The 17,232-nt window shown below is 43.6% G+C and overlaps 1 protein-coding gene across 1 annotated transcript in view; it reads left to right on the top strand.

Moving 5' to 3' along the window:
* The first annotated feature begins 7,235 nt into the window (after positions 1–7,235).
* mdga1 (MAM domain containing glycosylphosphatidylinositol anchor 1) overlaps positions 7,236–17,232 on the top strand; it is a 187,054-nt gene continuing 177,057 nt past the window's right edge. The window contains exon 1 of the mRNA XM_071900079.2: positions 7,236–7,319. Coding sequence (XP_071756180.1) covers positions 7,253–7,319 — 67 coding nt within the window. The 5' untranslated portion in view covers positions 7,236–7,252. The remainder of the gene's footprint in view (positions 7,320–17,232) is intronic.

Here is a 17,232-nt window from a genome sequence, read left to right on the forward strand (position 1 = left end):
CAGTCTCTACAAATACAGCCTAAATACAGTCTGTCATGTCATGGTCCATCTCTATATTTTCCTCCTTTCATAAGTAAACGTTTCTTTCAATGGACTGAACAACTCTGTGTGTTTTGCTCTGATTGGCATTAACAAGTACGTATATACAGTACAAGGTGATTTCAAGGAAGATCGTTGTGAAACACTGATCTAATCTCCAGCTTCCAGCTGTGTGAGCACAGAAATGTTGAGATGCGTGAAAAATTTGAAAGTGTGTATCTCTGGGCCAGGCTTAGGGAAATTTACACAAGATGATTTTTGGACCAATGAGACATCAAAGAGATCATCCCAGACTGTCTCTTTAATCTGGAAGTCTGACAAACTCACTCAGCTGTTTGAAATACTTTCCTTTGTGAGATTCAGGAGTGCACTTTTCAATTGTCTTAATTCAAAGCTGAATACCTCTTTCAAAAAAGCACAAACAACGGGTTTCTCATTGGTCACAGGTAAGGACTGGAAAGTGTGAGACCGCAGAGAGACTCACTACAACAGGATGTTATTAAAAGTTATTATTAGTCCTTGGTGCCATAAATGACGCACACAGCATAAGCGAAGAGATAAAAGAATGAACATAATATAATGAAACAGGCCCGAAGCCTCTCAGTGTGTGGTAGAATACCTTACTGTACACTGTATGGCATCTACAGCTAATAGGCATGGAAGTATAATTAACGTGTCACTGTGGTCATGCAGCTCCTTCAAGTTACTAAGAGCTGGGTAAGGTAGTGCATGTGCAGTGCTGTCAAATGAGTGAATTTGGCAAGTGGAGTATTTTGGTGAGCCTTTTGTCTCTGTTCACTTCTCTATTGGCTCACTTCACCTCTTTATTGCTTTTCTAAGAAGCCTTCTGCAATTCAAAACAGCATGGTGTCCATATAGTGGGAAGAATGTGTGTGTGTGTGTGTGTGTGTGTGTTTGTGTGTGTCTGTGTCTGTGTGGCTGCCACCCAAGGTTGTTCCTACAACATGTTGCCTTTTAAGATGCATTGCCTTAAGCAGTGATGTTGCGCTCTCAGCAAGGCATGCCAAGACTGCTGGCTGTAGCCCAAGATGAGCGGGGAAAGAGAGGATGGAAAGAAGGAGACAGATATTTGAGCCAGATTCTGTGATTTTGTTTATTCTGAATAAAAGATTCATTTGAATGGAGAGCGCTAAGTAATTACTGAGTGCCTCGACTGTTTAGGAATGTTGGATGAAAACCCAGAAAGCTTAGAGGCCATTCTTGCCTAGCATTTCATGAAAAAGTGTACAAAACTGACCGATATGCTAGATAGACAAAATTTGCGAAACATTTTCCTCTTCACAGAATTTTGTTCCCAATGATCATTATGTTTCAGTTGAATAACAAAACATTTTTTCTAAACGACGAGGAACACCGTAGCTTCTGGTTGCGGTGGTGAAGTGCTCATTGAACTCAGAATGACAAATAGATTCATTTTTCATTCCTTTTGATGCTCCAAACATCAACAATATCTGCGTCTCCAAAGTACGTGGAGTCAGTTGGGGTGATGTGTTACTCTCTTGTGGGATTAATTGATCTTGCCTGTTTCAACGGAATTAATGGCATCGGGTGTGTCTGAGAAGCTCACAGTTCATGCTATTTAGTAGGCATGTAGAGTATACTAGCACAGAACACTTTGAAGTTTACTGCTAGAGCCATCAGTAGCCTACAGATCAGAGGAGTGGGCTTGTGACTGGAGGGTTGCTGGCAGAGGTGTGACCAGGTCAACTCTGCTCGAGTCCAATGTCAGTTTCAAGTCTTAAGATTTAAGTCTCAAATCAAAGGCCGAAGTTTAAATGTAAATAACAAGTCAAATCCATGTCGTTAATGTCAAGTCTCCGGTCAGGTCTCAAGTCTACATGAACACCAAGGTCAGAACAAATCAATAGTTAATATCTGAAAGAAAACAAAATATTGAGGACTTTTCAATGCACTGACAGTACTGTGGCTGACAGCTATCAAGCGACCAAGCCTAAAACCTCACTCAACAGCCAGGTGACTTTAGCTAACATAACGTCAGCTTTAAATTATTATAATCTTGGCTAGCAAGCAGTATCTCATTACACCCAACAAATAAAGTATAGATAATTTAGGGAAATATTCTGTTTTCCAGTTGTCAGAGATGTAAGCTACCTGTGACCTGCGGACTGGGATAAAAAACAAAAAACAAGGTTTCCATGCTCTGTCCATAAACGTCACATCTCGGCAACTTGGGGATCATAGAAAAACCCGACTTTCCCAGTCGTATCTACCCCCTTGTTTATATCGTTCATGAGTTCAGGCATTTTTTCAAGTGTCAAACGAAATTCGACTTGGTAGAAAGCCTGTCTGAAACCCTGGTGTTGCATATTTGTATGCTGTAAAACGCTTGGCATTTTCTACTGTAAAGTCTTTGAAAGCAAAAGACCCAATGCTGATATTAAATTAATATACGAATCCACGATCAGTCAAACACACGGGCGTACCTTCAGGCTCAGCGTATCCAATCAGAAAGGAGAATCGTGTTTCACAACCCCGCTCCTCCATTGCTTGCAGAGTTGTATCCTCAGTGTGGTATCCATGGGAACACTGCTGCCCCTTTAGCACACTTTGGCTGCAACGACATTTTCAACAAGATCTTTTGTCAAGACTTTAGAGACGTTTACAAGTCATCAAAGTACGAGTCATAGTCCAGTCCAAGTCACCAGAACTCAAGTCAAGTCTCAGGTTATTCTCCTCATACATCAAGTCAAGTTTCAAGCAATTAAAATCAAAAGTCTAATTTGAGTTCATGGTTGTTGGTTTTAATCTCAGATCAGTTAGGAAAATTAGCAGCAAAACAGAATGAGAAATGCTCTCCCCAGCCTCAATAACTATCTGGGTGCCCTTGAGCAAAGCACTTAGTGTGTGTGTGTGTGTGTGTGTGTGTGTGTGTGTGCGTGCGTGAAAAGCACTACTGAAAAACAGTGTGTGCACTCAGTCAACCTCCCATGGTTTAAAAAAAAAAAAAAAGGTTAAAAAGTAGTATTTAAGTCCCAGAAAAATGAATCAACTGCAGAAAAGACCACACAGTAATTAACTACAGGAGATGATTAATTCATAAGTCCTTTAGGAAATTCTTATATTATCATACAGCCATCTGATGAAAAACAACACAGCACAAAACACAGGCTGCACGATTCTCGCATATGCTGTCAGCAAAAATACAAAGACTAAAACGTAATTGACAGATGAATGAAAGATTAGATGCAATATAGGTTAGGCAGACTATATTTAAGAGACAGCAGGGAAAGATAAACTATTTATATACCCAATGAGGTAAATGGTCTATGAGGCTGCAAGATGTTAATGTTGCATTATGTTTTCAGATTATCATGTTGTTAATTTAAATGCATTACTACTGCATTGTCTTTAGTAAATAATAGGCAATATGAACTTTCCAACATACCCATTGTCCTGAAACTGTAAAATCCACCCACTCAGTACTCCAAGCAGGCTAAAGCAAACATTAACCAAAAAGATTTTCATCTGTAATTGATGCCCAAGGTTAAAATATGATTTTATTTCTTTCTCATACAGAATTATTCAAGTAGGCAGAACTGGCCACATAACAATGAATTGCAAAAAAACACCCCGAAATTGGACAATTTCATCTCTCTCTGCCTTCAAGGACTCTATCACAGACATTTACTGGCACACATGCAACTGTTTCGCAGCAAAATGACTAAACTAACTGCTCTATCAGTGCTGCTGTCGTATGCTTTGCCGCATGTTTTTATTGGCTGTGGTGGTGTCCTTGTTGTTGTTGTTGCATTACTGTTTGTATTGTGTTTTCTGTTGCCTCCTGCAAATTACTAACCTTACTGTCTTGTCTCCTTGTTCTTGTTCTTCTTCTTCTTATCTCCCCCTTATCCCAATTCCCCATCAAGATGCATTTTCCTCTTGATTGGCTTCCCTATAGTTAAATAAATGTTCAACAGGACAAGTGCTGAGAAACTCATTTCTGACTGCTGCATTGTATGAAAAAAAGGCAATGAAACATTTTTTTCTGAGCAAAAACATTCTTTCTCTTCAAGAATAGTCTAGTATTCAAAGACAGATTGCTTGCGGCACTCTGACACTTAGCAGCGCTGCCTGATATTATGTGTATGTTTCATTGCATCACACAGTAAAGAGATACTTTATGATAAACCAACATCTCTCACAGGTGAGGTGAGATGAGCTAAAACACGCCCCCTTGTGGTCGCCTTGGGAAGTAAAAACCCGCCGGCCGAACTCTCCGTGGGAAACTGATGGAGAAGGGAGAAGCGAGAGAGAAAGAGTGTGTGTGTGTGTGTGTGTGTGTGTGTGTGTGTGAGAGAGAGAGACAGAGAGACAGAGAAAGAGAGAGAAAAAAAGAGAGAGAATCAGTCAGTCCATTTTCTTAAATTGTCGCCATCTCATGCTCTCATAAATAATTGGTCCAAAGGGAGGGGAGGATGGTGAGAGCTCCTCAATTATAAGACTTGCGGAGCGCCTTTCGCTCTTAATTGGCACCGACGAGTGGTGGCACCACAGTCGCCGAATTCAACCAAAGAGTCCACAAAACAGAACAACACAAAACCCACTGAATCCCCCTTCGGCTCTCAAAGACATCCTGTGGCGCCCCAGGCTTTCTAGACCGAGGCGAGCCCAGGCGCGTTGCCCCGCCGAAACCTATTAAACAACACAGAGTGTGTGAGAGAGAGTGGGAAACCGCGAGGAAAGGAGACAGAGAGGGAGAGAGAGGGGGGTGTTATTCTTCTGACAACCTGTTCAGTGTGGAGAGCTGGTGAGGCTTGAGCGCGCCTATGTATAAGCCTCAGTCCACCCCCCCCCCCGCGCTCCCCATCTTCTCTCTCTCTCTCTCTCTCTCTCTCTCTCTCTCTCTCTCTCTCTGTCTCTCTCCCTCTCTCTCCACACAGACTGGGGCGGTCGTTCTCAGTCTGCGCACATATTCCACTTGGCCAGCATCACTTGGAGTCCACAGACACAGCGCTGATTGAATGAGCGGAGGGGAGCTCATTTTCAGAGCGCATGACTGTGTAATAGGGGCTTCACTAGACTGTCACCGGTCAGAGAGAGAGGGGCCAGTAAAGCCATTTCAACAACGCTGTAAGAGTAAATAACCCACAAAGAAGAGACGGGGGGTGTAGGATTTTGTTCAACTACCCTTGCTGTCGTTGTCCAAAGGGAGAAGTGCTTTTGTTTGATTTCCATCTGTGAGAAGAGGGACTTTGTGGATACGAGGAGCGGTGCGCCCCGGAAAGGAATCCGCTGCGCGCTTCTCTGTGCGTAAAATAAAAGTTACAGCCGCGGAGATTTTTTTTTTTTTTTTTTTTTAGAGATCTCTGGGAGCCCAGCAAACTCCCGATTTTCCTCCTCGGGGATTAAATAGCTGATACTGGACGCCCACTTGAGGAGGATATATAACTTTTCAACACATTTGTGGTGAGGCACGGAGGCTCGTTGGTCTCGCGGAGAGCGGAGGAATCCTCTTCGCTGAGCCGGGAGGGCTCCGCGCATCGCCGGGCAGGAGGCTGACCCAAAGGACGCGGCACCTCGGAGAAAAGGTTAGACCACCTGCCTCCCGCGCACAACATTTGTATTAGATTGCGTTTGGAATAGTTGCCAGAAAAACACTGATTTATTTAATCTCGCTTGCCGTGTTAATTTTGTGTCCGTTTAAGAATCAAACGCACTTCAAGTTGTATGAATATTTAAAAACATGCTGTGTGTCCACATTTGCAGACTATATACTGTACAGTATTTAATATACTCTGCTCTGCATCTCAGTATCAAAGTTGGCCACCCAAAATTACCGATGTTCAACAAGATGGCCCATCGGTGACACCCATATTTTGGGTGTAATAACCCACCTTTCTTTCAGTTTGTAGCTATCAATGATGCCAGTTAACGTGCTATTATGTATTGATCCTAGTAATAGCCTATCAAATTATATCTTCAATAGCCCAATTAGCCAATATCTCTTTTGTTTGCCTTTAGCTTCCTCCAGGAAATAGACCATGCCGATCTACAAGACTACATTGCAATATTGAGACTCGTGCAGCACGTCATGACATGAATGCAGGCTATTAACTCACATTGCACAGTAATGAAACTTTTATCAGGGCGCGCTCTGTAAAATGCATCGTGACAATGCTACCGACTTGTAACCATTATGCGAAATAAAGCTGCTATTTAAAATGATTTGCACGTCTGGAGAAACGGTCACATTTGGAGGGAAGTCAGACAAGAGGCTCGATTAGCCGCTAATTGACTTGAGTTGCTTTTCAGGCTTCATGCTGCACGTTTACTACAGGTTGTGAAATGGCACTAATGTGTCGTGCAGAGAAATAACCAGAGCCTCCAACCACACATTTGTGTCACAAGGCAAGTTATCCTAACGAAAAAAAGAGTCACAGCAATCCTATGGTAAATTTGGATGGATCCTAGGCTATATAAATATCACAGCAAAACAAATATCTACAGTACAGGAATATGATGATACCCATCATAGGATATGGTCAATATTCACTGTTGACTAGGGCTTCCACTGACAGTCCCTGTAGGAATATTATAGAAATATTTTAAGGAGGTAAACGGAGGGAGGCGGGTGGGTGGTGTGTGTGTGCGCGCGCGTGTGTGTGAGGGGGGGGTCTCAAGTGCATGACCCCACATGTTGTACCTTAATCCTCGATTAGTATTGTAGTCTAATCCGTAGTTGTGTCCTGTCCTGTCATTACCTGCCCCGTTGCTTTTGGAAGTGAAGAGAGAACATCCGACAAGTGCGCCGGACCAATCCCGTCAATCTCCAATTCTGTACAGCACACAGCCTTGGTTGTAAGCTTTCCATAATCCACGATTTGTGATTGAATTACCCTACCTTTAACTTGAATGAAGCGATGTAGGCTACGCAGCGGGGCCGAAATTGCTTTGTAATATTATTCTCCTGGCTCAGGGGGTCGAGTGAGACATAGCCGAACATGAAAAAAGCGATTGAAACACACCCAGAGGCTTAGTACCTATTCTCCCCTTTTGATAACAATCACTCAGCTGTCGCCTCTTGCTTGTCACATGAATCTGCAGACTGGTCCCCTCTGTGAGCCCTGTCTTCACCTCTCTCTCTCTCTCTCTCTCTCTCTCTCTCTCTCTCTCTCTCTCTCTCTCTCTCTCTCTCTCTCTCTCCATAGGTTATGACGGAACTGAGTTGAACATGGAGCTTTTCTGGATTTTGTTATTTTCTATTGTCCATCCTTATGCCCGGGGCCAAGGAGTTTACGGTAAGAACGCGATATTTCCAATTCAAAAGCTGCACAATTCTTGTTCTTATTCTTATTCTTTACAAAGCTACTTTATAAGTGCAAGTTGACTGAGCTCTATTTGTCTTATTCAGCAATGATCTTAATTGGTTCAATTATTAGCCTATAACAGCCTTAATTAAACGCCTCTCCATGCAGCATTGTCTGCATTTCAGTTAGCCAGCAGTAGTAATAAGAGTCACTGTAATAACTGGCATTTAAACTACAGCGAGAATAGCTTTAGGGAGATCAGCTGCAAAATTAACTTGAAAGGGAGACACTATATTGCTTACAGATCCCAGGAGGTGGCTGGGAAGACATAGAGATGTAGTGGGCTGACAAATCTTTATGGTGAAAAGTCAGAGTGCATCATACCCTATATCAAAATGATGTAAGTTATAGAAGGTCTTATAAGGGGAAAAGTGAATGTCACTGATGGGAGGTCATAGTTTAATTTTCCTCTACATCACCTGGATATGTGCACACAGGCTCAAAAACATACAAAACACCTCTGAAGAAGCAGGGAAGACTCGCGGGAAGTCTCCAAAAAGTGGATTGTCTTTGTCAGGTGAAAAAGGATCGTCACAGTGTGTTTTGGAGGATAACAAGGAGATTTGTCCCTTCTTAACACCGACTGACTGCACTACTGAGGCTCAGTTTCTTCAGCTACAGGCGCTTGGCCAGATATGCATCCTGTCGCTTCGGGCAAGGCAAACACACAAACTGATCTGTCAACTTTGATATTTTGATTTTGATGTTTTAAGACATGTGACAGCCATTGAAAACAAGGTCTGTTTAGCCACAGCAGTGTAGTGCGCTGTCATAAGCAATCCTGCAACCTGCCGTCACACAGAGAACTGCTGACAAGCTGTCGTTTGCTGAAGCATATAGGCTTATGTTCAGTATATACTAGCCTTCATACTAACTAACCTGGCCTCTCCCACTATAATAAATATACTAATATACTGCACTGGATGTGCATAATATCCTCAGTATAGACTTTAACCAACTAACTTGACAGTTCCCCCTAAATCTTTACCTTTATTATGTATGTGTATTGCGTTTCCTTTGGGGCTACCAATAAACCTTGACAAACAATATCAATTCATTTTATCAAATTCTATTGCCCGTATTCGTCTGACCCTCAGTCCCTAGACAAAGCAGTGGCTACGTGCGTTACCATGGTGCTGGATGAGACCATACACTACAGACTGGGATCTGTGGAGGTTATTTCTATTTTCCACCTTCTGCTCCGCTCAAGGAAATGTGAAAAATAGCCTTACAATGAAAAAAGGATGCACTTGAGTTTAATCCTTGTTTGGGATCATTTTTGACCGCAAACGTGCAGATGTAGGCGATACCAGAGAGTTTTGATTCAACCCAGGACCTGAAGGCTTCCATTCCAAAAAGGAGATATATCTATTTTGGATAGCACTATGTTATATTCATTCCTCAGTATTTCCAGCGTCCAAATATTTCGATCCTTTGGAATGTAATGGTCTAAAGATATCTAAGTTATTCAAAAATTGCGAGTATGTCCTCTATGCCAGTGATCATTTTGTAGGAGTGCGTGTCAGTTGTTTCAAGAGGTTGACACCTCATGATGGAATGACTCTCCGAATCTAGTTATGGTGTCCTGCAGGAGTCTCTCATTTCCAGTTTGCTTTTGTTCATTTCCTTATTTTGTTTATTTTTTCGAGTTTGTTCAGTGAAAAGAACAACTATTTTGATTTATTTTAAGTTGATAATTTCATTCAGTGTTGTGGAATTGTGGCCTTAGGGGCAACGGGAGCCTTCCAGTCCGTGCTGAGGGAAGAAAAGTCCCAAGGCTTTGTGGGAGCAGAACAGGCCAGCGTTCACAAGCCCCAGACTCCCAGGTGGCTCGTGCGGCGATGGTGCTCAGCTGTGTGTACCTGCGTAGCAACTGTCTCGTTGAGGTGAATCATCACCACTAAAAAGAGTCATTCAGAAAGAACAAATCGGTTGAGAATTGCACATCACTAAACAACAGGAGTAGGGAAGATTGGGAAAAGCGCCAACTAGTTTGGCACGCTCGCTCGCTGTGTATGCAGATATGCATAAAATGGTTTCCCTCACTTTGGAGTTGTTTAGCACTTGCTCTCGGAGACAGATGCGACTCACTATCCGTCGGGAGCTGAACGGTGTAAGCGTGCCTGATTGATGTTAGCGCTTTGGACGGCTGTGACGTTCATTTAGCCTTCTCTGGGGTGTGTGTGTGTGTGTGTGCGTGTGCATTTTTGTGAGCTCATGCCTGCAAGTCTGTGTGTGCGTGTGCGTACGCATGTGTGAGGTCATGTGCGCAAATGTGTGCGTACATGTGTGTGGCTATGTGTGTGAGCTCATGCCTGCACGTCTGTGTGTGTGTGTGTGTGTGTGTGTGTTTGTGTGTGATGTGTTTGCATGGCATTGTCACACTTTGTTTCCCACTGCTACAGTTTGCTGGCTCAGCAGGGACTCATGGATCAGTCACTGTTTCTCTTGCAGCAGTGTGGTCTATTGATTGTACTTCTGAGTATTTTGATAGGCTGTCAGAAAGCTTGCAACACCTGTCCATCAAAACGCAATTGGGTACAAGTGATGGACAAACAGGTGCACTAAGGAGAGGCTATGCTATAAAGGAAAAAAGCAGTACCGGTGCACCATGTATTTTTCTCAGTGGGGCTTTACTAGTGCAACTTTTTTTTAGATCATTTTAAGGCAGTTCTGCTTTATTTGATAGTATTTAATGGAGAGTGACGGGAAAGGCAGGAGAGAGCGGGTGTGACGTGACTAACTGCTTCCCCAGAGAGGCTCTGGCTTCATCACTGACTACTCTGGTTGTGGTCTTATGTGGGATAAGCTCTTTATATGCATCTTCATATAGTGATCACAAATATCCCTGCATGCATATCATTTTCAAGATTCTCATAATATGGATATAATCCAGAGTATTACACACTTGATATGGCATTAACATATGCCAACTCTTAGCATACTTAAGGATTTGGGGATGCTCAGACAATTTCAAGACAGTCTTATGCGATTCTCCGCCTGAAGGCTTCAACAGCTGCAACATCACAGCGGAAATGCCAACACAGTGTACCAGAGGAGTGGTTCTCCATCTTTTTAAATCACACTCGGTGAAGCAACAGAATTCACAGGGACTCCAAATTATTGATTGCTTGACAAAGTCACACAAAACCATTAGCTGCTAAATGGGGCCCAAATTGCATTAGCTTGGAACATAATGCTTGATTATGTGCTTGTTAAGGTGAAATCTAATAAATTTAAATCAACGATTTTGCATGACAGTGTTTTAACCTGAGCGAGCCCCTTGCGGCAGCAGGAGAGGAACGGGCTCGCCACTGGCCACAGTAACAAAGTACTAGAAGAGGCGGAGCCACTTCAATGCAGAGAGTGGAAAAGTTTAATATGCTTAAATTGCTCACAGACACTTTGAAGATGTTGCCCAAGGAAGAATGAAAGGCTCATTGCTGCTACTTCTTTTTTATTTGCAGTCTGCACATGTAGCCGAATTCTGAGTTCATGTTTGCTTCGCAGCGCTTTTATGCATATACCCAACATTGGAGCAGCATCTTATGGCAGACCTTAACTCTCTCCGCAGCCCACTAGCTTGCCATGCCACATGGGTTGAAAGCCAGTGACCTAGAAAGAGATAGTTCCAGGTTTACTGGCCTGGCCACTGGCTCCCCTGTGATTTTAACTCTTCCTCTCCCCACATCAGCACTTTTTGTTTGTGTCTCTTTTATGTCTCTTGCCGCTGAGTTTATTTTGGATGCTGAATATTGCCCTTTTCTAATAAGCATCCATAATTTATTGGTGGCTCTGAGGCAATGGAGGAAGGGAGGGGAGGGGAGGGGAGGGTAGAGGAAGAGACTGAAGCATTCGCTAGCAATGATGATAATCTTTTACCTCCCGCAATCTGACACCTTCCTCCTACTCTTTGGGTTCTTTGCTATATTTTTCTGTTTTTCTTTTATACACACAGTTGCAAAGGCACACAGACACACACGCACACACACACACACACACGCACACACACACAGCTCTTTCTCCTTTAAAGATTGCACTCTCATGTGTTATCAATGTCAGCGATTGTTGACTGACCTTTCCTTCTGTATTATTTTTAATTAAAGTCCTTGGAAGATTATTAGAGGTGCTCAAACTGTGTTCTTCCAACAAAGGGTAACAAAAAAGGGAGAGAGAGAGAGGGTGAGAGGGAGAGAAGGAGAGAGGGAGTGCTTGAGACAGATAGATAGATCGAGACAGATAGAGAGAGAGAGTCAGAACTCTTTGTACCACGCTCTTCTGGAGGAACATTGCACACTGGGTGAGTCCCTATTAATTAGGGACTATACAAAAGGCGTCTGCGCTTCTTTTTGGCCTCTCTCGATCTCCACTGCACTTTCTTTTGACTGCTCACCGCTGAAAGGAGGCATTAGGGCTGGAGCGGTACAATACTTGGCCAGCAGAATGCAATGTGTTTTTTTTGTTGAGGAGCTGTGCCGCATGCTGTACAGCAGAAGACGGCTTGGAGTAGTCCTTCTTGTCACAGAGGAGGGTGGACAGGATGGGTCGGAGGGCATGTAACGTCGACTTCCAGTAGGAGACTTGATGAACGTTGGCTAGTTATTTTATGGTACGTAAGTTATATCAAAACCACCTTAGCTCACCATTAATTAAAATTTAACAGCTGTAGACTAGCTTATGAAAAGCTCCAGCGGTGGTATATGTATGACCCTTCTGTGTTCTCTCTCTCTCTCTACCCATCTCTCTCTCGGTCTCTCTATTCCCCGCCCCCTCTCCTAACAGTTTTAATGCACTGGGTGTTTGAATTATTTCATCTTGCTCCCATTTCCATCTCCTGCTAACTGGCTGCATGGAATGCTTTCGTTTATCCACTGTGCTGCTTTACTATTGTAGGGGTCATGCAACACAGACACACACACACACACACACACACACACACACACCTAACCTCTATGCCTGATGCTTGCTCAGCTCTTTCTTTCTTTGCCACTTTTTTGCCCTTGATTTCCTCCTCTCCTCTTTTCTCCTCTCCCGTCCTCTCCTCTTCTCTCCTCCTCCTCTCCTCTCCTCTCCTCTCCTCTCCTCTCCTCTCCTCTCCTCTCCTCTCCTCTCCTCTCCTCTCCTCCTCTCCTCCTCTCCTCTCCTCTCCTCCTCTCCTCTCCTCTCCAGTGTTTTTCTGTACGGCTGACTGGGTATTAAAGCCTGACAACGGCTCTATTAACCTATAGGGCAGCAGCAGAGCCATAGGCCTGTGGCCAGCGTGATGTGTTGACCGTAGTTTACTCTCGCCTTGCTACCTGGGGCGAAAGGATAACGGCGTTCAGGCGACTTCCTGGGAGGTCTGATTTATCACCCTGCCTCCCACCAGTTCCGCTCTGAGCCCTGGGTGGGCACGAGGCAGTGGGTAGAGGTGGGCAGTCTGGCACACTGGGGCTCAGAGTGAGGGGAAATAGTAATATATCACTTCAGAAAGGATAGTGCGACATCTCTTCATGTATTATATCTGTTTACACAGAGGTGCGGGCCGTCTGCCTACCTCTTACATTTGTCTTATCTATTAATGTAGGCAGGAGTGGGCAGTGAGCGCGTCCTGTATCGAGTTAAGAGCATGATACATAATCCAGTTTATTTCTAAAAGACAGTTTGTTTTCTTGCTTTATTGAGAGACAATAGGGAGGCAGAGATGAACAAAGACTTGGGGAGACACAGGAGAGAAGGCTCTGGTGGAATTTGATCCGAAGCAAGCAGCAAGATTTGTAGTTCCAGAGGCAATTTTTTATCAACATTATGATTAAAAACATGTTGTTCAACATTGCTGTCGGTGAATTCTTTTTTACTTTCAAATTCTTTTATACCTTTATGCCTTGTTTTCTGTCTCCCTTGTTATCGCGGTCTACCATTATTTAAGCTCCTTTTCTACACCACACTGTCAGGCGCCTTGGATTACATCCTTTGTGTGAACTGTGTAGAAATAAATACTGATTGATGGACTGATTGAAATTGACTATCTACGTTGCCGTAAAATGTTTCTCTTTTTCTGGGTTAGGCTGAAGGACAGAAAGTTTGACAAGGAGGAAAGAAGGCGTAGAGAGAGCCACTGCAGGGGGCTTGTGCTGTCTGTGCAATGTGCTGAAGAAGATTATTGTACTTTTTGCTCACAGATCATCATGTAGCCCTCTTTCTTTTCTGTCTTTCTCTCTATTTGCCTCTCTCATGGCCGAAGATGTACGCATAGGTCACATTCACACGCAAACATACACAAGAGCACACCCACAAATGTCACACACACACACATACACACACATGCATGCACACTGCGTTTACTTTTTGTTGAATTCAAAGATCATCGCACAGATTGTTACTTTTCTCTCTCTCTTCTGTCTGTACCAGGATGTAAGCCACACACACACACACACACACACACACACACACGCACAGACAAACTCAGAAAAACACACAGACGTACACACATACCTCTCCAGATGAGAGTGGTCCGGAGTGTAATGGGACGATGTGGGTGCCCTCTGGGTAGGAAAAACTGTCAGAGAAACTTCACTTTTCTCCTCTGTACTCCTGTCACTCTGTCAGATGCTATCAAGCACCTCTTACTGGCGAGGGTTTCAGGAGGGAATGTACGTATTTGTTTGTGTGTGTGTGTGTGTGTGTGTGTTTGTGCGTGTGTTTGTGTCTGTGTATTTGTGCGTGGAGCAACTTGAGATTTGAATGTAGGAGAGGCTAAAATAGCAAAGCTCTAGGTGTGTGGGCGTTTTATTGTGTCTGCGTTTGTGTCTGTGTTTGTTTTTGCATGCATCTCGATGTCTGAGAAGTAAAGAAAATGGGCTGTGGCGTGTGTGTGTGTGTGTGTGTGTTTGCATTCGTGTGCGTGTGAGAGGGAGGGAGCATTTGGCATCTAACTTATTCATGAAGGTGACAGGACCGTTGTGAGCAGCGGTGAGAACATGGCTTACATCAGAGACCGTCTGCCCCCTCCCACACTTCTCTCACTCTGTCACTCTCTTTCTTCTTCACCTCCCTCTCTCTTGCCCTCCTTTTTTTGTCCTCATCACTTAGTAGACAGAAGAAGACTTCTGTTCTGACGTCATTTTTTTAAAACTTTTTTTTCTTTTTTTTACCTAACTTAATTTTTGCAATTATGACATATACTAGAAGTTAGGCTGTTTATTATCATAACTTTTACACTTCCACTTAAAATATAGAACAAATACGTCCTAAATTGTGTACAAAGAAAACATACAAAACATGGAAGATTCTGGCAAGAAAAGATATTCAAATGACGGTGCTCAGCGTAACATGTAAACCCACAGTATATATGTGGGAATCTTTAGTATGAAATGTTTTCAGAACCTCTGCCTTAAACAATTCACAGTCTGTGCAATCTCTTCAGGTAGCTCTAAAATATTTGCGCTATTGTTGACTCACCAAGCAAATGATATGGTTTCCCTGAGTATATAGAATGCTGTGCATATGCAGGCATTCTCGCCTTCAGCAATGAAATATGCAGAGGACCTGTGCATAATCTGTGCCACTGGCTTCATACAGAACCTGCACAGAGGCACTGACTGTCTGAGAACACCACAGCTTACAGATGTGCTGCAACTTAAAGAGTGGCAGGAACACACACACACTGCCAAAACCACACTTTTCGCGGCTGCTCCTCCCACATATGTTCCTCCTCTCCCTGCGGTGTACATTGAAAACCCCCAACAACAACAACAACAACAGCCACAGCTGCCGGAGCCGGTCGTGTCCAACTAAACTTTCTGACAGCAGGAAGGGATCAACACTGGAAATCTATCTTCTGCTCCTACACACGTCTGGCCTCAATAATTCAGCGACGCATGCTGCTTGGAGCTCTCGCTCTCGCTCTCGCTCTCTCTCTCTTTCGTTCTCATTCACTCTCTCAAACTCGCTCTCCCTCAGTGCCACACTCTCTCCCCACCCCCCTCTCTCCTGCTCATGACTGTTTTAGTAAAAATTTTCTGGTGCTCGAGGTGTTTTTTGAAATTTTTGCTTTCTCTCTCTCTCTCTCTCTCTCTCTCTCTCTCTCTCTCTCTCTCTCTCTCCCTCTCTCTCTCCCCTTCTATGCGTCTCGCTGGCTCAGAGGAGGTGGGAAGGGGTATAATCTGTCGGATATGTTGAAAAGTCCCCATGTTGTCAGTGTAGCAATTTACCTGCCACCAGCTACACATTCCTGATCCCTCTCCTCCTCCTCCTCCTCCTCATTCTCTCTTTACCCATCTACTACCCCTTTACCTGTCAAGAAAGATGCTCCTGTCATCTTCCTCTCTTCTCCTCTTCTCCCCTCTCCTGTCTGATCCTCCTTTTCCTTTCCAGCCATCCATATAGTTACCCTTTACGTGTCAAATAAAATGTACCCATTCTCTTCTTCTTCTTTTCCTCTCCTCTCTTCCTCCTCCTCTTTCCACCCTAATTCTCTCCCTTCATCCAAGCACTCACCCGTCCCTTTCAACAGACGTCCCTTCACTCGCCTCCTCTGCTCTCGCCTGTGCATCCTCCCTTTCTCCCCCTCCTCCTCATAGAGATGCCATCCTTCTTTTTCTCTCTCTACCCGCCACCTCTCTCCTCCAAAGCCCTGTCATCATCTCGCTATCATCCTCCAAGTCAGCGGCGAGCGTCCACCCACCACTCCGCTTACTGCATATGGGACATACCACACACTGTCATTGAAAGCTCCAGACAGACATTGGGAAGCAGGGTGGAGGGCTGACACTGGGGAGGAGACAGCGGGGGCTAACGGCAGCCACAAGGAATGAAGGCTGAGACCGTCAAGCGAATTTTACGCAAACTTTTAAAATGTGGCAAAAAAAAAAAGTGAATGAGGTATGTTTCCATCAGCTTTGCTGAAGCAGATAAATTAACTTCCTGAATGTAAAAAACAAAAACAAAATACATCCACAAGAAAAATGGAAAGGGTTGTTCAATAATTGATTAGTATTGGGCAAGTTGTTATTGTTCTTTAGTATCAGATAATGTTGGCCATATTTCATGCTTTCATCTGACACTTCTGGGAGCTCGTGGTGAACAGATATTTTACAGTCAGCATTTCAGGATGTCCAAAGCCACTTTTGAACAGCTATGCAATGAAACTGAACTAGCCATGCTAAGCCTACGTCATTATTTATTCAACAAATGTGTTTCCATTGCATTTCTCACTTTATTTCTTTATAGGCAAAAAACATCTCCACTTAAAGCAAACGTCAAAATGTTTTTGCAATATTGAGGAAATTTTATTGAATTTTGCGATTTCCATTCAGCTTCTAATTCGAAACATCATAATTCTCAAATACTTGCACAGAAACCCAGCTTGCGAGAGATAGGGGGAGCAGAGAGAGAGAGAGAGAGACAAATGGCAAAAGAGAAAGGCTCATATTAAGAGACAGGGAGAGAGACAGTGAGAGTGACATTGAAAAGGGCAGGGGCAGATAGAGAAAAGCTAAAAGAAGAAAGGCTTCCCTAGAGACGGAGAGCACGACCGACAAGGGCCTCAGAAAAAGAGAAAGAAACAGAAGGAAAGACTCATTGTGAGAGACTGAAAGAGAGAAATAAGGGTGCAATCATGCCAACGTTTCATTTTGTTTGGTCCGCACCATAGTTTAAAGGTTTACTTCATTGCATTTTTGTACTTGGTTCATTTGGGGTCTCGCTGCCCCATTACAGGTGAAGCAGGGCTTGTGAACAAAAGTCGCATGAACTCACAAATAGCTTGTTTATTGGACAGAGTTTTGGCAACTTGTCATGTGATTCCAGTCCATGTAACTTCAGCTAAGCATGATGGACTCGTCATGAAGAAATAGCTGAATAT

Source organism: Centroberyx gerrardi, chromosome 1 (genome assembly GCF_048128805.1).
Source record: "Centroberyx gerrardi isolate f3 chromosome 1, fCenGer3.hap1.cur.20231027, whole genome shotgun sequence".
In the NCBI taxonomy this organism is placed as follows: Eukaryota; Metazoa; Chordata; class Actinopteri; order Beryciformes; family Berycidae; genus Centroberyx; species Centroberyx gerrardi.